The sequence below is a fragment of the Arachis ipaensis genome, chromosome B8 (genome assembly GCF_059453495.1).
Source record: "Arachis ipaensis isolate K30076 ecotype BB chromosome B8, ASM5945349v1, whole genome shotgun sequence".
NCBI lineage: Eukaryota > Viridiplantae > Streptophyta > Magnoliopsida > Fabales > Fabaceae > Arachis > Arachis ipaensis.
In genome coordinates this window covers 131554675-131578040 of record NC_142443.1, presented here as the reverse complement: position 1 = coordinate 131578040, position 23366 = coordinate 131554675, and the positions used below count along the sequence as shown (strand labels likewise).

At 43.8% G+C, this 23366-nt stretch overlaps 2 protein-coding genes and 1 pseudogene across 2 annotated transcripts; 2 read left to right on the top strand and 1 right to left on the bottom strand.

Annotated features, from left to right (window-relative positions):
* Nucleotides 1–2940: 2940 nt before the first annotated feature.
* On the top strand, nt 2941–4412 carry LOC148549874 (protein FAR1-RELATED SEQUENCE 5-like; annotated as a pseudogene).
* A 14248-nt stretch (nt 4413–18660) lies between these two features.
* Nucleotides 18661–19169, top strand: LOC107611529 (RAF-like serine/threonine-protein kinase PRAF). The gene is made up of 2 exons (XM_016313444.1): nt 18661–18781; nt 18895–19169. The coding sequence occupies exons 1-2, from the start codon at nt 18661–18663 to the stop codon at nt 19167–19169; spliced, it is 396 nt and encodes a 131-aa protein (XP_016168930.1).
* A 2160-nt stretch (nt 19170–21329) lies between these two features.
* Nucleotides 21330–22157, bottom strand: LOC148549873 (uncharacterized). Its single transcript, XM_088495825.1, has 2 exons — nt 21468–22157; nt 21330–21383 (listed from the first exon to the last, which is right to left on the bottom strand). Exons 1-2 carry the CDS (start codon nt 22155–22157, stop codon nt 21330–21332), a joined length of 744 nt encoding a protein of 247 aa, XP_088351951.1.
* Between the last annotated feature and the right edge of the window lie 1209 nt (nt 22158–23366).

Genomic DNA, 23366 nt, shown 5'->3' with positions numbered 1-23366 from the left:
AGGGTGGCGGGTGCGAGTGGAGGAGGGTGGCAGAGAGAATGAGAGAGAGGACAGGTAGAGAATCTGAGAGAAGGAGAGGGAGTGATGACAGCGAAGAAAAGCATTCATATTATATTTACTACATTATTTTAACAAGTACAAAATTCTAATAAAACCATTAATATATATAAAACAAACAAAATTAATTAATTTTAGGTGAAAATTCAAATGCAATTGACTTCATGTGAAATTGATAGCTGAGAATCGTTAAATGATTTGATAGATTTGACTAAATTGTCATCTAAAGGTTCTCAGCTATTAACTTCATATGAAGTTAACTCACCCGAATTTCCACCTTAATTTTATTATAAAACAATTTGTTACAAGATAAATGAGTCTTCTTCAAAAAAATTTTCTTTACTTCCCACAAATAGGGATCGCAAAAAAATTCACACCCGTGATGGAGAGATTAACAAAAATTCGCAAAATTTTCAGAAACAGAGACTCACTCTCGCGAATAAATATAGACGAAGTGAGATTAAAGTACCCGTCTATGGGGACTTGCGAAATCTCCACGAAAGAAAACTTACTTAAATGTTCTTATGTATATAAGTTATATGAATTTAATTTTGATGCAATATTAGTGTAAAATCGTTTTATACATGCATCCAATCACATAATACCATATTAGCAAAAATAATTATCTTTTACGTTAATCGCGTGAATAGTCATCTAAAAGAACAGTTATAATTGCACAACTGTATAAAATATTTTACAATGTCAGTACATCAAAATTAAACTCAAGCTATATAAGTAACTAACTAATTTATTTTATTTTAATTTATATGTTGAAAATTTTATGAGTATATTATTATGTTAAATTTATTTTGATTTGATATATTTGGTTGAATTATATAAGATTTTATTATGATTGTGTTAATTATTCTTAACAAAAAATTAAAACTTAAATAATCTCTAATTATCCATGAATATCTACAGATATCTGCAAATGAGAACCTGTGAAACTGTGACAAAGATGGAGTGAAAATGAAGGGCACGGATTCGGTACGCGGGCTCAGTTAGCGCACTAAAACGCCATTTTGGTGTTTGGCGCACCGGTCAGCCAGGGAGCGCCAAAATGAAATCTAATGCTTTTTATGGGTTTTTCTGCAATTTCATATAAAATAGGGGTCATTTTTACGATTTTTAAAATGCATACAATTAACTTAATTGTTAGAATTAGCTGGACACTCAGTATTTGGTTATCAACTATTACTGCCGCCCTATTCCTCCCCTTGTCCTCCGTCGCAATCGTACTTCTTCCTCCCCTTCCCCTCCGTCGCAATCGCACCCTCTTCCTCCCTTTTCCCTCCATCGCAATAACGTCCTCTTACTCCCTTTCCCCTCCGTCGCAATTGCGTCCTCTTCCTCCTCTTCCCCTCCGTCGCAATCGCACCGTCCCTTTCTATCTCCACCACCGAGAACGACTGAAGCCTCCCCACTCAGATAACTTCTTCTCCCCCCCCACCACTCAGTGTTAACGAGTCTGTTCAGGCAGATCCAAGCCCACGAACAGCCTCACCTCTGACGACGACGGAGCCTGATCTGCATTGTCGGTTCTCTTCGGCAGTTGATGGCTTCGCCGTCTCCATCAATGGAAAGAAGGTACCCGTTGTATTATCACCCTTCACTTGATTTACAAATATCCCCCTTTTTCTTCGTCATAGGACTGCAATTTTCTTTGGAGGACATCCCCCAATTTTGTGTGTTTCGCTAAATCACCGCATTGTTGCTGTTTGGCACAGGGTTGCCGGGGATGAAGATACCACTGGGGGCGTGCATGTCGCCGATGAACCAGAAATGTCTGACAGAGCAGAGCACGGAGTTGGATCGTTTGAGGGCGAAGGCTCTGCACGGATGGAGTCGGACAAGTACGACTTTCAGGAAGATGAAACAGAACACGACCATCATGCAGAGGCCGATGTCGACAATGGGGATGCGGTTGAATTGGAAGACAGTTTGGACGGCGCCGGAGGAATGTCTGACAATTATGCGGAAGACGAGTTTTACGCTGTTGATTCCGTGGAGTCGATAGGTTGGATTGATTTTTTGAACTTGAGCGAGGAGGATGTTTTCCGGTTTAATTTCACAGACGTTGACATTGCATTTGAGTTCTACCAGCAATATGCAAAGCACCATGGCTTCGGGGCGAGACGTTCCAGAAGCGAAAAACGCGGCGAAGTAAGGATACGGCAGGAGTTCGTGTGCCACCGACAAGGGTACCGATCCCCGAAGTTCTACTCGATGCCTAACGGGCAAAAGAGGCCGAGGGCCGAGACACGTTGTGGATGCCCTGCAAGGATGCTACTCCGCATGGACGATGAATCAGGACGTTGGCTCGTTGCGTACTTTTCAGACGCGCATAACCACCACGTTCTTGAGTTGCGACTTTCTTCCATGCTTCCAGGCCATCGGAGGATGAGTGAAGCGGACATCGAGCAGATGAACGACATGCGCAAAGGGGGCATTGGCGTCTCCCGAATCCACGGTTTTATGGCGAGCCTAGCCGGCGGGTATCATAATGTCCTGTACACAACAAGGGACATGCACAATGTAAATGCGAAGCAACTAAGGGAGGGTGGCCTAGATGCGGAATCGTGCCTAAGGTATCTCCGAGAGTGCAAGACAAATGATCCAGCACTGTACTACAAGGAAGTTGTTGACGGTGAGGGCGTGTTGCAACATTTGTTTTGGTGTGACGGCACCAGCCAAATTGATTACCAGGTGTTTGGAGACGTGGTTACATTTGATGCAACGTACAAGAAAAATGTTTACCTTTCACCTCTTGTAGTATTCTCCGGTGTGAATCACCACAACCAAACGGTTGTCTTTGCCGCCGCACTGGTGGCAGACGAGAAAGAAGAGACCTATGTCTGGCTGCTTCAACAGTTGCAAACTTTAATGAAAGGGAAGGCTCCGGTGTCCATAATAACCGACGGTGACAGGCAAATGAAGTCTGTGATCGAGCAGGTTTTTTCGGAGGCTCACCATCGACTCTGCGCTTGGCATCTACTCCGAAACGCCACGAGCAACATCGGAAAGCCCAAATTCACCAGGATGTTTAGGGATTGCATGCTTGGCGACTACGAGGTCCGAACATTCGAGAGAAAGTGGTTTGAGATGGTTGAGAAATTTGGCGTCGCCGATAAAAGATGGGTACAGGACATGTACGAGAGAAGGCACAGTTGGGCCACAGCACACATACGGAGAAAGTTCTTTGCCGGATTTCGAACAACGTCAAGGTGCGAGGGCTTGCACGCTGTGATATGACGGTATGTTAAGTCTCGATACAGCTACACTGAGTTTTTACGTCATTTCCAGCGATGCTTGATGTTCGTGCGTGCAAAGGAGGTGGAGGCTGATTTCGAGTGTGCAAAGGGTGACCCTGTTATGACCACCAACCTGAAACAGCTGGAGCGGAGTGCAGCCGAGAACTACACTCGTGCAATATTCTATTTGTTTGTTCCCATTCTTGACAGGGCTTGTGCAATGAGGGTGGTTGACTCTGAAGACAACGGTTCCTATTTTATCCACATCGTCTCTCGATACGGCACTCCGGGGAAGGATTGGCGTGTTGTTGCAACGTTTAATACGAGGGAGGTTCGATGCACGTGCATGAGAATGGAATGTTTCGGGGTCCCCTGCGAACATATAGTTGCGGTGCTTGTTCTTAACAATGTTCATGAGATCTCGAGGTCTTTGATATTGCCGAGATGGACCAAGGATGCAAAACTTGTGGCGGTGCAGTCGATAGGCGTGATTTGGGATTCTGTGCAACTGACGCAACACTGGTGCCTGATGGATTGGTACCGGAAAGTGTGCAAGATTGCATGTCACAGCATTGAAAAGTTCCAATTTGCAAGAGACACAGCCATGCTGATGCTGAAGCACTTCGAGAACGAAGATACAGGGGACACCAGTTTTCCACCCGAGGGGCCACCTACTGAGGGTGGCAGGGGCCCGACGCGGAATCCACCCAGGCGCAATACAAAGGGTAACGGTGCTCATGGTGGAAAGAAAATCCAGCGATGTCGTTTGTACCGGGAGGTGGGACACAACAGGACGACGTGTCCGGGCCGCCGCACAATGGAGTCATCCAGCGCAGTTGCAGATGACATGGATTCGATGGACACTGACATGGTGGGTTAGTCGCTTTATAGATGATCTAGTTAAGTTTTTTGCCCTGTTAAATGGTTCTAATCATTTGTTTTTCACATTGGTGTCAGCTATATGATAACCTATCCGGCGATCTGTATGCGACAGCTGAGATTCCTTCGTTCCAATGCTCCGATAGTGACACGCAGGCTGGGTTTGCTAACAGCGACTTCGCTGGGACCAACACGTCCGGGCCTGTCATGTCTCTCGCCGATTGAGCAAAGGGGGCCTACAGTCGTCACGATGGTGTGTTGCGTCATGATGGTGTGTTGCAACGGTAGGTTGGTCGAATCCTTTCACATTCTCCGGTAGGCTGTAGCCGTACACAGAATATTGTCTGCATTTCATCTGGGTACATAACCGTCTATATGTCGTCGACGTTAAAACAAGTTTTTGCTATGTTGGCTTTCGTTGGTATGTGGCTGTGCTCTAGATAGAACATATTTTAATCGGGATTGAAGAAGTGGAGGTGTGAAGTTGTGTCATGCGAATAGCTGCAAATCCACTGTCAAACCTGATGTATTATTAATCGCTCTTTGTCGACCCTTTTGTTGAATCAGACATGTTAGGGGCATCTTTATAGCGATTCTATGTGTAGTTGATATTTTGTATGTATGGTAAGTGGATATTTTGTATGTAACGTTTATGTGGATATTTTGGTTGTAACGTTCAGTGGATATTCAGATGGACGTCTCCTAAAAAAACTCCCTTCGTCCGCCTCTTTGCAGCAGACATTCGGAACTGGTTACGTCTCGTACTACCTTGTGTGCTAGTTGGAAAATGCATGTGGTTCCATCGCGGTTTTGAAATTCTTTGTAAGGGAACATGGCTTCTGGATGTAATTTAAAACACACGCTTAAAACACCGGACGTGTTGAATAAAATGCACTAAATGAAGCACGGCAAAAAATCTGAATCAATACTAAATGAAGCACGACAACAAATCTGAATCAATAAACAACCACTACTAATTCTCATTTTTAGGGTATTAACAAATCAGTGTGAACTTTCAAAATTCAAACATACAAAACGTAGGTGAAGTGAATCGAATTACATTCAATCTTCACATCATAAAATTACATTCAAACTTCACAGGCACTAATTGGCATACATTTCTAATATTGGGAGATCAGTCTATTTGCAATGCTACGCGCACATTAACAACAGAAATGATTATCGTGTTTATCATCTAAAGTATAAGTTAATGAGGGCAAGGTAGAATTGTATGCCTGGAAATATAATGTAGATTAAAGATACAGATGTATGGACATGCAGGTTGCATCATTGTATTTGACAAACTGAGGCAAGAAAACACCATGAATCGATCGAGTTACTTTGATTGGGTTGGGGGGCGGCGGCTGGGGGGTTTAGGATACAGGAGTTCTCAATATATATGCAGCCGGTAGTCCTGCGGCGCCAGCCGCTCGAAGACACACACATGGCCGTGTCTTAGTTGACATGTTGTTGCTAAGGCACACCAGCCCATTCCAAAACATTCGTTCGTCCTCCCGACATAGTGCGTATACTGAACGGTCCACGCGCCCCTCTCGTTGGTAATCGAAATTGGGCTATCCTCGTATACTCCCGGCAGAGGGGGGACATTCGGCTGGAAGCGATGACATATTTTTTAGGGTGAGAGCAACGAAATAATTGAATAGAACAATAGCACCAGAAATAGTTGCCTTTAAAAATAACTGTCGAGAGACTTACGAGAAAACGGGTTGGCAGTCTGTGCACGATTGGACTAACAAAGAAGGGATTGGTCGATCTGAACCCATCGGCTATGTGCCTTGACTTGGGGGCCGTCGGGTAGCTTATACAAGTGGAGTCCGTCCCCGGCTCGGCATGGGCCAAGTAGTTGATTTCCATTGTATGACTGTTGAAGAACATGACATACATGGTGTTTTGAGCTTCGTGATAACGGAACAGCACCAGCCACTGATCCCTTAGGCCGTAGTGTTCCCGGACAGCGTCCCATCCTCCATGAAGCACGATCCTTCCATTAGGTTCCATATTCCAGCCCACGCGATGATGATGTCCTGTAGGCGTGGTTAGGGTCAGCGGTCGCGGTAGGGACCGGCCATAATCCCGCGAGAACCGTAGCGGGAGCATCTGTAGCGGATGGTGGAAAAAAAAAAGGTTCACAATGTGTCACACATGGATGGATTGATGATTGCAGGTAGTAAAGGAATTGAAATTGGCGTCTATACCAGTGTATCAGGGTCGTTCACCGGGATTATCGCGAAGAACTGGACTGTATAGTTGCCATGTGCGGGGATTGCTGGAAGACTTCCGTTACGCAAGTTTTTGGTACAACGTAAAAGGGCATAAAACAAACGCCTTAGCCGAGTGCATACAGAAAACCCGCTAGAATAATCTTGTTACCTTCCATAGTTGATCTCGCAGTATCTTGCGTCATGGATGGCCATGTAGAAAAACTTTGGTTGGTGATACGAAAATAGCATTGTGTTTCTGATTCGAAGACGATAGTGTTCGTAAAAGGCTCGCCACCCTCCGATGAAGACGATTCGATGCGGATGCTCCTCCTCGACAACCCAGGAGATGCTCCACGACTGACCATTTGTGGTGCTTACCTCGACGGGGTTACTCATGTTCTCCCTGACAGCGTTGGAGAAGGGCACCGGCATTCTTTGCACGAGTAAGAAATCGATATTGATGTGGGCTTGCGTGCGGGGCCTGGGGATAGGGTAGTAGAAAAAAACAACTGAAAACTTACAAATTGATTCTCCGTGTTGGGGATTATGAATCTGAAGAAGCGGAAATCAGCGAGCGTCGGCATTGTGATACCTCGCCTGTGATTTCTTTGATGGTTTCCGGTTCTTTACTGCCGGGAGTTTTTGAGTCTCCAACAATGGGTTCCTTTCTTCGAAAAGTTTGCTTTTTTTATTTTTTTTGGTAAATGAGAAACGTACGCGCATTAAATAGGCGAAACAACTCCCACCTTTTTAAGTTTTTTTTAATAAATAACTATTAAACCTGATTAGACTGGGAATTAATGGGGCATTAACGTTGGTGCAATTACCAAGGGCAATAACCGGATTTCAAAAAAAGCGCTACCCACCGAATGAGTTCAAGATTTAAACATAGCCTTAATTAAATGTTATCATTCAATCATTCATTCCATTGCGTGGGTCAGTGAATAGTCACTTCGTATTGGCAGCCTTGCATTGGCGATGGATGGACGGATTGATGTAGGCGATGAAAGCAAGTAAGTTGTTCATAATTACTTTATTTTTTTGGTATCTTAACGGTTTTTAAATTTTTTTCCCTATAACATAACTTTTTTTTTTGTCATGCTGGAAAATAACTTTTTTTTTTACTGGGTGTTGGGCCAGAGAAACTGACTCGACCCAAAACCCAAAAACCGAACTCGCATAGCGACCCAACCCCTAATGCCCGACCCTATTCGAAGCTACTCTCCTCTTCATCCAAGGCAAAACTCCTCGCTCCGCCGATGTCAACTCCACCTCCGACCGAAGCTCGGAAGACTCGGAAAACTTGATGCATGGTGGCGATGACACGGCCGATCATCCTCAACGAAGATGCATGCTGGAAAATAACATGATATAACATAAAGGGGCCCAACATAAAGATACAATAACAGTAATAGGATATATGGCCCATGATATAATCAGCCCACGAAGACTGTCCGTCGAGTGAGGAGACCCAACAATGTCACATAACATAACCGGTATCAATGCATCCAACAACCAAAAAAATTGCAGTGGAAGGAAAAAAAACGTTGTATTCAGCCCCTTCACACGTCTCTTAGACACGGTTCCCCTGTCTTGGCCGCTTCCGCCGCCTTCGCAAGCAATGGACCGCTTTTCTCGTTGCATCTTCCCGTTAGCAGTGCAATTGCCATTTTGATCCTGATCTTCTCTTCGTCCAGCTGCAATGGTCAATGCGGCGTTTATTAGAGACACACAGTGCAATTGCATTCTACTTGTAGGCAAGCATTAACTTACAATTGGCAGCACCGCGTGGGTGAACCTCCGTCCCATTGCCATCCACTGCATGACCCAAATACCAGAGTCTGTACTGCTGCTGTTCTTTGGCACTCCCGGTGCGGCCATGATGTCCAAACTGGCAAACTCGGGAGCACTCTTAGAGTGTGAGTTTTTATACCCGTCAGTTGCAACGATTCCATCCAGCGCAGTCAGCTGACACAGATTCGCCAAGATAATAAAGATTAGCGTATTCGGATAAGACGCTGAATTAACCTATGTGCGTCGCTTACCATGCATTGTATGACACGTCTCCTCCTTGCCTTTGATTCTTTAGTTGCATTCGTGTCAAATTGGAAGACCTGCCTCTCCGACAAGTCAACCACAGCCAAGAACCAGTACTTCTCACAATCTTCTTCCAGTACTGGCATATAGACCTGCGATTGATGGAAAAAGCTGAATACGATAAGAGAGTCATAATTCAGTCCGCCCAGGTTCAGAACTTGCGTATAATAATCTTATCGGTCGGTAACTTACAAGGCGCAGGTCTTCCGTCGGGTGCATGTGGTCATTGCCGTATCGTTGCGCCAAGATTTCAGGGTGGACGCCCTCCATTACATCGGCCTGGTTACTCAGGGAGTATTCAGAAGTTGAAACAAGTCACCGTGCATGTCAACGGTACATGGTTCGTATTAAAACAGAGAACGTTAAATCTTAGGTATGCACTCAAATAAACTATCGAATTAGGATTTGGGCGTACCGCAAAATTCTAATGCAAGCACCACACCGCTCGAGGGTGATCTCCATCGGTTTCTCCCTCCGATGCAACCATGATCGTGATCAACTCCATTATCTGCAAATCATACCCAACACAAAAAAATCAGACTTCGCATGGAAATAATAAATCAGGGTCAGCGGAAAAATTCCATTAATTCGAAGAGAATACGATGGATTGCCACGTGCCTTCGGGGTTGGTTGCCGTCCGTCTAACAGGCATCCCATGTCAGAACGAGTTGCATGCTGCGACCCGAAGCGTACAACGATCTCCTTGCTGTCAACAAATCGAAGATGTTACACACGCCAGCCCAATTTAACTGCGGCCGTCTGGCACTAATGAGGGCACACTGTAACACCCTCACTATCAGAAGTCACGCTTCCGGCTGCGCTACTCTGATAGTAAGAAGTATTAAAACTAGACATGGGTAACAATATGCTAGTTTTTTTAGTACACAGCTTATTGATGCAGGAAGTAAATTTGGTGAGTTTGAAAATGTCGCAGGTTATGGCATTTAATTTTGTACTGGTGTGTTTGAGCACGTGTCAGGTTGCTAAGTTTTCGAACTAAGACCGATTGTAGATTATTTTCTTCCCTCGTCTTTGTTATTAAAATTTTGTAAGAGAGATAGGAATTGTATGTTTTATATGTATAATATATTGAGTTATTATGTAAGGAGTCTTGTATATGAATCTATGCCTGCTTGTATTTTTCTTAAGATAAAGTATTTATTTTTGGTTTTCTAAAAAATCAGCGATACAGTGTCGAGTCACAGGTTCCTATTTTAGTATTTAATATGTAAAGTAGTTTTAATACTTCTTACTATCAGAGTAGCGCAGCCGGAAGCGTGACTTCTGATAGTGAGGGTGTTACACACACGGTAGATTCAGTCGTTGATGTTCAGATCGAATACTTACGTGGGGTCGGCATGATGGTCGTAGACGTACTTACAGATGTCCATCTCGTGCTGAGAGATGGGCCATGCGTTGGTGGTGTTTGTTCCCTTCTTGGTCAGATTTGACGGGGGTCGTCGCGGAATCTGCTTATAAGTGTCGGCTGTCCGTCCGTGACTGCTTTCCGGCTTCGATGAGCTCTCGTCGGATGACATCATCGTGTTAAAGGGAAAACTGTCTTTTCTGTTTTGCGTTGGCTGCAGTCCATTGCGCCCTGTCGGGTTGTCGGCATTGTTGCTTCGTTGGGGCGATATAGTCCCCCGGTTACCCCCGTATACCTTCTCCTTTAATCGAGTGAAGAAGAATGTGGCCTTGCCACCCTTAGCCCCATGTTCGAGGCCGTGCGTGTTTGACCTGCACATCTTTGGGTACATGGCCCGTTTCTGATCCTCGTCGTCATCGTAAACAGACATGTCGACGTCTCCGCCGCTGCTTTTTGTCAACGACTGATGCAGTCTCTTCCTCATCGCTCCTGGAAGCATCAACTGTCTACGGTTGGGAATGGAGGCGCGTGACATCGGGTTGTTCATGTATTCCCTGTTGGCGACCGGTATTCTTTGTTTCTCAATCCGGTTTCCATCGGACGTTGCGTTGACTTTATTCGCAGGTCCCTTTTGCGCCTCGGTGATAGGCTCTCTGAGACCGCCCACCAACAACCGAATCGTCATCATTTCCGCTTCGACCCTGTCCATTCGGCATTGCGTGTTCTTCAATGGAAAATCGTAACAGATCTGTCAGATGGTTGGAGTTACCGAAATAGTTAGAGCGGAAATTGAGACGGGTGTTACCAACCTTTGTGTTCTCGAGCACCTCTCTCATTATTTCCAGCAATGCGTCGTTTGAAGTGTTGTCGTCTGGGTTCGGTGTTCTCTGGTCCTCCTGGCATTGGGCGCTTGTTAGTACGTTGTGGTATACAACTAACTCAGTAGAATCGGGAGCAGCATAAGCATAACTTAAAAAAATAAATAAATAAAAAGTCAAAACCAGCCAATGCACCACAATCGTACCTGGGCCGTGTCGTCGTTCACGTTGTTGGATGCAGCGGGTGTCCCATGTTCGGCCATTGTTAGTTGCAGTATTGGTCGTCGGCGTCCGATGGGTTGGTCCGCGTTCGTTGTGGGTGGGGATGGCAGTGTTTTGGCGATGGCTTGATTTGTGAAGAGGATGGAATCGGCTAGCTGTTGCCCGGTCAAAAAGTTGGGTCTGCAAACACCTTTCTTGGAGTATGAAGACTGTCAGCTCCATCGAGGCAGGATGCATCACATGTGTTTAAAATTGCACCGGTTAGGCAACCTCGGGTGCCGTCTAATGTTCAAGCCTTTGCAAAGTGCTTCCTAACATAGTAAGAGGTGACCTGCCATTGCATGAGATCAGTATCGTCTGCACACGGCGATACGATATTAAAAACTATAAAGTGTGTGGCATGTGAAGGATAAAAACTTAATATGCAAAATGACAAAAATTCTAATGAGAACATTTAACATTGTTATTATTACGGGAAGTGTAAGGCCAAGGGGCTGATTTTTTTTTTATACTTTTTAAGAGACACAAAACGTCACCGCCGTTTGGTATGTAAAAATAATTTTTAACTTTATTAAAGGGAAATGCTCCCATAAATTTTCATTCTGGTTTATAACCGATCTATTTTCTTCTTATTATGTATTCTACATAATAAATTAATAACGAGGTGTTAAAGTTAATAATCCAAAATGATAAGAATTAATAACTTATAATAATGTTAAGACTGAATTTTTTTTTTTGGAATATATTGTTACAAAGATGTTAAATACAATTTCTTGGAACTTTGATGGATTATACCAATACGGACCTAATATTAAAAAAAATAAAGTTCAGATATACGTGATCGTCTCACACAAGCGGCCGCTCCTTCATGAAACTAGCGAGCCCACCCCCACAATTAAAGAACGTTGAAGGGAAATGTTACTCGGCCACTCCCCTTTGAATGCCGTGACTCTGTGTCGGCTAGCAAAATCAATCTGATCCAACGAAATCTCCGTCACAGAGGTACTGTTAGCACCTGTTGCTGCCCGTCTATGAATATCTTCTCGTACTGTGATCATACGATCACCCATGATCGTCACAGGATTCCATGGAACGCCATACTGACCGGCAACTCCTAGTTTGATGTACGGGACGACACACATCGATTCCAAGTCAATCTTGCACCATATGGTCGACAGTCCTACATGCGGGGATCGTTCATAACCGATTAGGTGTGGGATGCCGTGGAGCACACGCATCGCCTGCACGTGCTGAATTGAGCTACGGTTTATCCTTATCTTGCTCAGACGAAAGGTGACTGCATCCAACACGACCACATGCGTTGCAACCGTGGCATCACGTCCACCCCAGTTGACCCACAAAGCCTTACCAAGGTGGAAGACTGAGCTCGCACCGAGATGACTGAGACGCAAATCGTTAATGTACTTGTGTTTCCAGAATCCATCTGCGGAATTGAAAATATTGCAGTGTAAAAACCTGTTTCTGAGATGCCTCTTTGAAATATGTACGACGTAGTAATTTTCAGCCCCCGCCCGATAACCAAATGTGTATCCGATAACGGCCTGTTTCCATAGGGTGTCCGCCGGATCGTCTAGTTGCCGAGCAACTCGCACCAGTGGGTTCCATACCATCAGTCCCGTATCAAAACCAGCCCGGCTATACCGGACACAGATCATGCCGTAGTCGGAGCCGATGACACTCCACCATCCGCGATGACCCAGCTGTTTTGGCATTGGGGCGGGTACTCTTCCACCGTCTAGACAGTCTACAAGACAGAAACATACTCTTGAACAGTACGTCTCCTGGTCACCCATCTGGAGCAACACCTTCTGGTGTTTCCCGATGTTTGCGATCGTGTTGTCCCTCCTAAACTTGTCAGACGACAGTCGGACACGCCAAGTTGTGCTTGCGGCTCTGCATGTCACCGCCGTCTTCGGGTCAGTCCGGGTGAATATCTCCATCAATATATCGTCCGGAAAGACCTGGTCACCTATCTCACCCAATGACTCCGCCAACTGAGTTGCCATAATCTCAACTACTTTCCTTCTCTGCTTTTTTTTTTTTAAATGTCGTGACTTAGAACGTCCAGAACAAAATGAAGTAAACAATTAAGGGATGCATGTAATATACACTTCCTCACTCTTGCTAGATTGTAGCGCTCTGGCGCGAGGCTGTGCATCATGATGGGTCTGTCACTCACGTCATATCAAAAAAACGTAAATGCCCCTTAAACACAAAAAAATATGAAACACCTCATTAAGTAACATCGTCTTCCAATGAGATTAGGTGACAATAAATTCATTTTATTCCAGTTACAGTCAACAAACGGCCATTGCATTGGGAAGACTCCCACAATAATGACCATGGAAAGCCTTTTTTATTTTTTTAAGACGTTACTATGGGCTAGTAGAAAGAATCCATCCCGCAGACCAACCCAATCTCCCCATAGACCCGGATGCAACCGGATCGTACAAGATATATACGTATGAATTATTTTTTTTTCATACCATTTTTCGTAGAGAAAGATTATACCATTCGGAGACAACGGGCCACATATTTTATGTTAATGGTTTGAACTTTGAATCGTCAGCTAACAACTCCATGGGGGAAGATGCCTTCGCCCTGTGGCTAGGGGCTTTAATCAATCGTTTCCTGCCAGGTTGGCGTCACAGGTGTCAGTCAACAACAAGACCGTTGGAATGCGAAGACATGGTGCCATTACCAGAGAGGTGAATATGAACCCTCGTTGCGAACTGCTATTTCAAAAGCCACTCTATCACTCTCCCCGTGAACTATTGAAGACACAATGCAGAGATCTTCCTCCATAAGCTCGTCCTCCGTCGATGCACCGACGCCTCGTTGTCACTGTGGCGTGACATCGCCAATCAGAACCGCTTGGAGATCTGACTATCCAGGCAGAAGGTTTTATGGATGTTCTGGGTACGGAACCAGCAGGAAATTCTCGTTCTTTCAGTGGTACGATCCAGAGCCGCCGGCTCGTTATTTCGATGTCATTCGCAGGTTGCTGGAAACGAACGAGTGCATTAGAAGCGGGAATACGGAGTTGAAGAAGACAAGACAGGAACTCCTAAACGAGCTGCGTCGTTTGCAACAGAGTGTGCATGAAACAAGGGCAGAGCTCGAGGCTGCCGTTGCAGCCTCTACGGCCATGGAAGACAACATGCTTGCGAGTGTCGCGACGACGAGGAGGCGTGGGGTTGTGATCATCGTGCTGATATCCGTGATCGTCTTGTTGGTTTTTTTTCCCAATCGAAGTCGCTAGCTGAGCCTATTTTATGTTTTTTTTTCACGTCTGGAGAACATAATTACTTCAAATGATTTGTTTAGCCTGAGTTGTAGTGTGGATTTGATTGCATTGGCACTGTGTTTTCAATCTAATTGGATAATTTTTGTTTCTCCTATGCATTCTACTAAGTATAATAAACCGCGATACACATCAATCCATTCGAAATGCACAATTTAAACATACCCAGAATACAAACAACGATTACACTTAGTCCATACGTACTCGCGACAGATTTACGGAGTGACAACCTACTTGCCGCATATTCGATCGAATCACACAATCGGCCACTCCCTTAAGGAACTAGACAACCCACTCCCACAATTATAACGCGCTGAAGGGACATGTCTCTCGGCCACTCACCTTTGAATGTGGTGACTCTGTGTCGGCTCACAAAATTAATCTGATCTAACGAAATTTTCGTCAGAACAGCACCGTTAGCGCCTCCAGCCCGTTTGCGATTGTTTTCGCGTACTGTGATCATATGATCACCCATGATGGTCACATGATTCCATGGAACGCCATACTGACCGGCAACTCCTAGCTTGATGAACGGGATGACGCACATCGATTCCAAGTCAATCTTGCACCATATGGTCGACAGTCCTCCGTACGGAGATCGTTCATAGCCGACCAGGTGTGGGATGCCGTCGAGCACACGCATCGCCTGCACGTGCTGAATTGACCTACGGTTTATCCTTATCTTGCTCAGAAGAAAGGTTTCTGCATCCAACACGACCACATGCGTTGCAATCATCAGACCACGTCCACCCCAGTTGACCCACACGGCCTTACCAAGGTGGAACGCTGATCCCTCGTCGAGGTGAGTGAGATGCTGATCATTTATGTACGCGTGTTTCCAGCTTCCATCTGCGGAATTGAAAACATTGCAGTGCAAAAACCTGTCTAGGACGTGCCTCTTGGACATATGGACGACGTAGTAATTGTCAGTTCCCGCCTGGTATCCAAATGCGTAACCGATGACGGCTTGTTTAAGTAGTTTGTCAGCCGGATCGTCCAGTTTCCGAGCGACTCGCAGCAGCGGGTTCCATAACAGGAGTCTCAAATCAGGACCAGTCGTGCTATACTACACGCAGATCACACCGCAATCGGAGCCGATAACAGTCCACCATCCGCGGGGACCCAGTTGTTCTGGCATTGGCGCGGCTACTCTTCCTCCGTCTACATAGTCCACAATACAGAAAGATTCCTTTGAACCGTATGTCTCCGGGTCACCAATCTGGAGCAACACCTTACGGTGTTTCCTGATGTTCGCGAGCGTGTTGTCTCTCCTAAATCTGTTGGAAGACAGTCGGACACGCCAGGTTGTGCTTGCGGTTCTGCATCTCGCCGCCGTCTTCGGGTCTGTTCGAGTGAAAATCTCCATCAAAAGATCGTTTCGAAAGACCTAGTCACCCATCTCAGCCAACGAACCCAGAAACTGATTTTCCATATTCGAAATTACTTTTCCTTTCCCTTTTTTTCCCTTCTTATGCAGTGAGTCAGACTATCCACAACAGGGGCAATCGAATAAGCATTTAAGGGAACCGTATAGTATACACTTTCTCACATTTGCTATATTGTATAATCGTCGACCGCGTAGAGTTGGGCATCATGATGGGTCTGACCATCTTGTTCCGCGGGTCGTCTTGAGCGGTCACTCACGTCACATCAAGAAACGTAAATGCCCCTTAAATACAATAAAATATGAAATAATGGTAATAATAATAATAATATTAATAATAACAATAACAAAAAAAACAGCTAGCCAGGACAAAGGTAGGCAGGTGGCCTCAAGAAATGTAGCGTGGTTTCCTCTCTCTCTTATAATAACGTGAAGGCGTAAATGTTAAGAGTAATGCTATGGAGCTGAAGTCTTTTAATTTCAGCAAGTGATGAAATGTGTTGGACACATTTTTTATGGACGCGTGTTAAAGTTGGGAGTACACGCGCAGACAAAATTATATTTTTAATATTATTTAGTTCACGTTAATAAAAAATTATATTTTTATATTTTTTAATGAGTATTTATTTGTGACGTTAATAATAATAATAATAATTAAAGTTTGATTTATTTAATTTTGAATATTGCATTGTTATTGTCCATGTTAATAATGTTATTTTTTATTTTTAGATTTTAATTTTTTATGTTAATAAAGAATTAAATTATATTCAGAAATTAAAATATTATTATTTGGTATGTTTTATTTTTTTGTGTTAAATATGCTATCGTAAGTAAAGTAAAATTATATTCAAAAATTAAAAAGGAAAAATAATTAACATTTGTATTTTGTAATTTAATAATTTTGATATTTTATTTTTTGTAAAAAATTTGAAAAATTCAGTAAATACAAAGTAATTAATGAATTATTAAAAGTTTAAAAAAAGAGTGAATTTATGAGAAAAAATATACATACATATACATACATATATATATATATATATATATATATATATATATATATATATTAGGGTTTATGGTTTAGGGTTTATGGTTTATGGTTTGGGGTTTAGTGTTTAGGGTTCATGGTTTATGGTTCAGGGTTTAGAGTTTATGGTTTAGGATTTAGGGTCCATCGTTTAGGGTTTATGGTTTAGGGTTTGGGGTTTAGGGGTTATAGTCTAGGGTTTATGGGTTAGGCTTTAGGGTTTAAGGTTTATGGTTTAGTGTTTAGGGTTTATGGTTTATGGTTTAGGGTTTAGGGTTCCATGGATTAGGGTTTAGGGTTTAGGGGTTAGGGTTCAAGGTTTATGGTTTGGGGTTTAGGGTTTAGGGTCCATGGTTTAGGGTTTAGGGTTTAGGGCTTATGGTTTAGGGTTTATGGTTTAGGGTTTAGGGTTTATGGTTTGTGGTTTAGTGTTTAGTGTTCTATGGTTTAGGTTTTAGGATTTAGGGTTTAGGGTTCAAGGTTTATGGTTTGGGGTTTAGGGTTTATGGTTTAGGGTTTAAGTTTAGGTTTAGGGTTTAGGATATATGGTTTATGGTTTATGGTTTATGGTTCAGGGTTCAAGGGTTAGGGTTTATGGTTTATGGTTTATGGTTTATGGTTTAGGGTTTATGTCTTATGGTTTAGGGTTTATGGCTTATGGTTTAAGGTTTAGGGTTTATGGATTATGGTTTAGGGTTTATGATTTATGGTTTAGGGTTTATGGTTTATGGTTTATGGTTCAAGGTTTAGGATTTAGGGTTGAGGGTTTAGTGTTTATGGCTTATGGTTTAGGGTTTAGGGTTTATAGTTTAGGGTTTAGGGTTTATGATTTATGGTTTAGGGTTTAGGGTTTAGGGTTTAGGGTTAAAGGTTACGGTTAGGGTTTAGTATTTAGGGTTTAGGGTTTAAGGTTTAGGGTTTAGGGTTATGGGTTATGGTTAGGGTTTGGTGTTTAGGGTTTAGGGTTTATGGTTTATGGTTTAGGGTTCAAGCTTTATGGTCCATGGGTCAGGGTTTAGGGTTTATGGTTTAGGATTTTGGGTTTAGGGTTTAGGGTTTAGTGTTTATGGATTATGGGTTAGGGTTTATGATTTATGGTTTAGGGTTTATGGTTCTATGGTTTAGGGTTCAAGGTTTAGGGTTTAGGGTTTAGGGTTTATGGTTAAGGGTTACGGTTAGGGTTTAGTGTTTATGGTTTATTGTTTATGGTTTATGGGTTAGGGTTCAAGGTTTATGGTCCATGGGTTAGGGTTTAGGGTTTATGGTTTATGGTTTAGGGTTTAGGATTTAGGGTTTAGGGTTAAGGGTTACGGTTAGGGTTTAGTGTTTATGGTTTAGGGTTTATGGTTTATGGTTTAGGGTTCAAGGTTTATGGTCCATGGGTTAGGGTTTAGGGTTTATGGTTTAGGGTTTAGTGTTTATGGTTTAGAGTTTATGGTTTAGGGTTTAGGGTTTATGGATTATGGGTTAGGTGATTTATGGTTTAGGGTTTATGGTTCTATGGTTTAGGGTTCAAGATTTAGGGTTTAGGGTTTAGGGTTTAGGGTTTAGGGTTTATGGTTTAGGATTTAAGATTTATGGTTTACGGTTTATGGTTTAGGGTTTATGGTTTAGGGGTTAGGGTTTAGGGTTTAGGGTTTTGGGTTTAGTGTTTGGGGTTTAGAGAAGGCCAAAATAATATATTAATTTTAATGGAATCTTTTTTTGCAATTACTTAAAAAATAAAAAATTTATTTATTAATTTCTTGAATGAATATATTTAGTTTAATTTTTTAAATTAGTTGGACCATTATCGTGTTATCATTACCGCCGCTCCCTCCTGCTCTTGGTTATCTTCTTCTCCTTCCTCCGCCTGGTTCTCTTTTTCTCCTTCCTCTGCCGTCGCAAGCTGCCCCTTCTATTATCTCCACCGCCAACAACGACTCAAATTTTCCTTTACCTCTCCTATTCTTCAGTTTTCTGTTTCTAGAATCTTCTAAGCTTCTTCTGTTTTCGAACTAACCGAGTAGATCGCCATGGAAACGAGTCCCGGCCGTACGATTAAGCTCCTCTGCAGCTACGGCGGCAAGAACCTCCCACGCGCTACCGACGGCGGGCTCCGTTTCATCGGTGGCCACACCAGAGTCACCGTGGACCGTTCCATTTGCTTCTCATATCCATTTTTTAGCATTGTTTCTCTCTCAATTTTAAGTGTTGCTCATTTTTTTCTATGATTGTTCGTTAACATGTTTATGTTTTGCGTTGTGCAGACTTGTTGGTAAAGGTAGGAGCGTTGTGCGGTTCATCTGTGACGTTCTGGTGTCAATTGCCGAACGAAGACTTAGAAACCTTGATCTCCCTCACCAATGACGAAGATCTGACGAACATAAGCAAAGAATATGACCGCGCTTCGTCGAAACTACCTCATCCGTTGAATACCAGAGCCGTGCTGTTTCGGCCAGAATCGTCGAAGAAGGTTTCTCCGGCAACATCGTCTCCGTTGAAGAAGTTGAAGATGGCACTTAACATAATCCAAAATATTTAACTCTGATTAATTTAATTTTACGTATTCTTAATTTTCTTATATACGCCCACATATATTTTTTATATACTAATAATAAACATAAAAAAAATAACATTTTAAAAATAATCTACTGACACAAAAGCTAAAAAAATATTAAATAACCAATTACATTAAATTATATTCGGGATAATCTTTACCATTGAACTAAAAATATATAAAGGATCTAATGCCTTCCTATTAAAAAGGCGCACCAATAAATAAGTTTTTGGCGTTTCGGTTTCCAACAGATGCCGGCGTACCAAATCCGTGCCCTTCGTGTTGATGCACATGAGGTGGGCAACTCTGTTACGCGCTGACCTAGGGTCTAGATAGCTGTAGACTAACAGGTGTATATGTCAATTCGGGGTATGGGACAATACACTGTGTATAGATATTTATGCATAAACAAGTATGGCACAATCTTTGGACAAACCGGTTGATCGGTACGATGGGAAGGGAACCGAATAGATAAAGGTATCTAGTGTATTATCCATTTTGGCTTTGTCCCATCTCCCAACGAATGCCTTTTGGCGGTGTACTGATGTAGGAAATAAAGCATTACGCCCATTGCAAAAGTTGCACGCAGTCCCATGCATGTACGATATAATTTTTAAAATAATGGGTGGAGGGGTGGGGAAGGCATGGTCAGATTTAGCGCCGTAATGGAAGCCTGTCGGTAGTTTTGGATAGAGTTAACCGCAATCATCCTAGAATAGTGATTGCAAAAGGAAATTTTACAGTATATATAGTGTCACTCAGAACTTACACTTTTGGATACGGAACAGATCATAAAACGAGGCCGCATACGAACGTACCTTACGGGTGAAAGATTTGTCGCGAGTGTGACGATTACAACGTATACCCATGACTCATCCCACAACACCCGAGTAACGTTATCATATACGCATCCGTAAACGGAGTACACAACCGTCGGATTTTCCAAGGGTCTTTGCAATTAAATAAACCCACCCATCCTTCTAAGCCACCATTATTCGAAAAACACCAAGAAAAAAAAAAAGAAAAAACAATGGGCGACGGAGAAGCACGCTCGAGCTCCGACGGTGACACATGCAACAGGTTAGACAAGTTTCATTTATGACTATTAGAATACAACAAAATGCAGTACGTTGCATATGCATGGTAGACGAATATTCGCATTAACAACCACGTACGGGGTACATGCAAGGACGTATGCGAAGAGGTCCACGACGCAGATACAATTGAGCACTCACAGCCCCCGCAAGCATCTGAAGTAAATCTTCTGCTCAGGTGTACTTCACACAATCTTTCAACAAATAATTGTTCGATTTTGGACATTTTTGTTTTTATAATATGTAGCTCCCCAGTGGACCCAAAGCTGACTCCGAAACCTCAGACGAAGCTCGACAGCCGGATGATGTTAATGCGGTCAAGGGTGGTCAGAGCCAGTCGGAAGAGGACTGGTCGTTTCCGAAGATCGGTCTCATCGTCAAGGACTTGATGAGGGGCCTCGTGGAAAAGGTTCAGGTTAGCATTTACTCTGCCTGTTTCAGGTCTGGGCAGCGAGCTCCCACCGCCGTTTGAGTGCAATCGATTCGTCGTTCAAGGCGAACGGCACGATACGACGGTGAGAAATAGTCCCGCGGTAGAACCAGGTGCATCGGGTAAGCGAAAATTGTGTTTTTGCGACACCCCCACGTGTAGTCACCTGCGTCGGTATCAATACGTTGCTAACAAAGTTACATTACTTGCAGCCAGCCAATCGATTGAGGACATACAACGGGCTGTTGCGTCGATCGAGTACCGTATATCCCAGATGGAGAGAGAGAGACAGGAACTCAGGACTCAACTGGCAAAAATCATACGGCAGCTGGCCAACGTTTTGCTGGACAGGTGAAGTCCCGGGTCTTAGGGGTCAGTGCAACAACGGGATGGAGACACCATAAACCGACCCCTCCCCTCCCCGGCAATGTATGTTTAGGACTAGTATTGTACTGTTTAGGCCCAACGCTAATATTGAACTGTTCTGGTGTGTTTGTTTTTTTTTTTTATATTCCGCTTGTCCTATTAGCTAATGAAGTTATGAAATAGTGCTTCTATCGAAGGTTATGCGTGTGACCGTTTAAATGTTTAAACACGGTGATATGCATCGGTTCGAATATGTCACTTATCTGATCCACGAAAGCGGGGATTTACAAGGCCACCCAACTCAAACACCTGAATCATTAACAATGAAATACATTCAACTTTGGTTACAACGAAACTTCATCTAAAAGTAAACAGACTAAAGAAATGCAACACCTCAAACTCGGCAAGGCAGTGGACGCACGACACACTCGATGAATCATTGGCGGCTCCCATGGTCCCGTGGGTCGGGCAAACGCTTGACCGGCAGACGACAGGCTTCCCTGGATACGACGGGTGCACCCCAATCAGCGGATTTGCGAACAACTGCTCGAAGAAGTCTCTGCACAATTCGATTTTTCCAGCAGCCAGTACGTTGGCATACATTTCAACCGCCCTGCCAGCGTCCGCCTCGTCCCCAACCCCTGGCGTCAGTAGCAGCATCGCACACATGTAGCGGGCTTGGACGTCGCCCGCATCAGTGGCCTCAAGCAGGGTGCCGACCCCAGCGACGTGTCGGCCCATCCAGCAGAATTCTCTAATCCCTACACGGAATATAGCGGCCGGATTTCCTGCACGGGCGCTTCTATAAAGGAACCCATCTTCAGGACGGTCCTCCAAGGCATAACCGAACACGACGGGTAGCTCCGCCATGGAGGCCACCTTGTACACCGCAGATGAGCGGGCTGCGTCCAAAAACACCTTGCAGGTCGCCTGCATGTTAAACAGATCCTGGATTGAGGCCGACGCAACCCTTGCTGCAATTCTCTTCCATATTTCACGAGGCAGAAGAGTCAGCGGACAGATGCGTGGTGGCACCCCTTTCCCTTTCCCTTTCATTCTCCCATATCCGGCCTTCTTTCCCATTCTGCCTTTCTCGGAGGTTGCACCAAATCTCAGCCTATTTGATTTAAGTTTATTGAATAGGTGGTGGAAGGGGAAGGTTACAGGAGGACCGTCGTTAGTATGGATCACCAGACGCGATGAAGGAAAACTGGGTAGTGAACTTATATACTGCAAAACGGCTCACCAGATAAGTCAGGTACCGTGCCACGTACGCCTTCATTTACGCCCACTGTAACCGATGCTTCATTTTTGGGTTTGGCACAGGAATCGAAGACATCGTAAACGTAATTTTAAAACCTGAACGCTGAAAAATAACTTTAAATTTAAATTTAAAACTACATTAAATTTGTTATCTCTTTTGTTTCCTTAAATATAAATCGTTTATTTTCCCAAAAATAAAAAAATGAAGTATTACTCATTTTCTATAAAAAAAAAAGAAGGTATTCGAAGCAGATTCCCAATTTACACTATATATGTATACGTGCCCGTTAATGACAAATCCTATCCCCCCCTAATGCTTCTTTCCCAGTTCTTCTCTGCTGTAACTCCTTCTCTCACCTCTCTCTCTCTATCCTTATCCCCCTCCTTATTTCTGCCACCATCCACTGCTCTCTCCGCTGTGTACCTCTGAGAAAATATCTAAGGAGACCGTCACCGACCACGCCGCTAGTCCCGTCTACCTCACAGAACAGCCCATGTCCAAGCTGATTGACATCGTCCGTACAGATAAGAAGTCCCTGGAATGTGACTTCGTTGAGGCCGAACTTTTCAGGAGGGATGAAATTTGGGAGGCAAGGCTTGAAAAAATCTCAGATCACCTCTACAAGGCCAGGTCCGCGAGGTTGAACTTAATGGTCAAGTTGCAGAAAGGAGGATCAACTGGAAGAAGAGGAGAAGGCACGGCGCCGGGAGGAGAAGTTGTTGCGCAGGGAACAGCAACATTGTGAAGCGACCGTTCGCCGAATGTATGACAAAGAAAACGAAATGATGGCGGAAAGTTCAAAGTGGCGTGACCTGGCACAAAAGGTCGTCGATGTTTTGAAGGCGAAGGAGAAATCTTTGTCCCGCCAGGCAGGCGTTCAACCGGTGCAGATTGAAGACAGTGACTCAGATATTTGACCTGGTGCACATAACATGGGTGATATCTTTATGTTGTTTTGGTTTTTTGTCAAGGCCTGAAGCCCTGAATGATCTATCTGGTTTGTTTGTTTGGTCCTCCTTTTGATCTTA

Coding starts and splice junctions, on each gene's coding strand:
- LOC148549873 (XM_088495825.1), bottom strand. CDS start 22,157: ATGGGAAAGAAGGCCGGATATGGGAGAATGAAAGGGAAAGGGAAAGGG. Junction 21,384..21,467: donor ACTGCCTTGCCGAGTTTGAG/GTGTTGCATTTC, acceptor TTAATGATTCAG/GTGTTTGAGTTGGGTGGCCT.
- LOC107611529 (XM_016313444.1), top strand. CDS start 18,661: ATGGAAACGAGTCCCGGCCGTACGATTAAGCTCCTCTGCAGCTACGGC. Junction 18,782..18,894: donor CACCAGAGTCACCGTGGACC/GTTCCATTTGCT, acceptor TGCGTTGTGCAG/ACTTGTTGGTAAAGGTAGGA.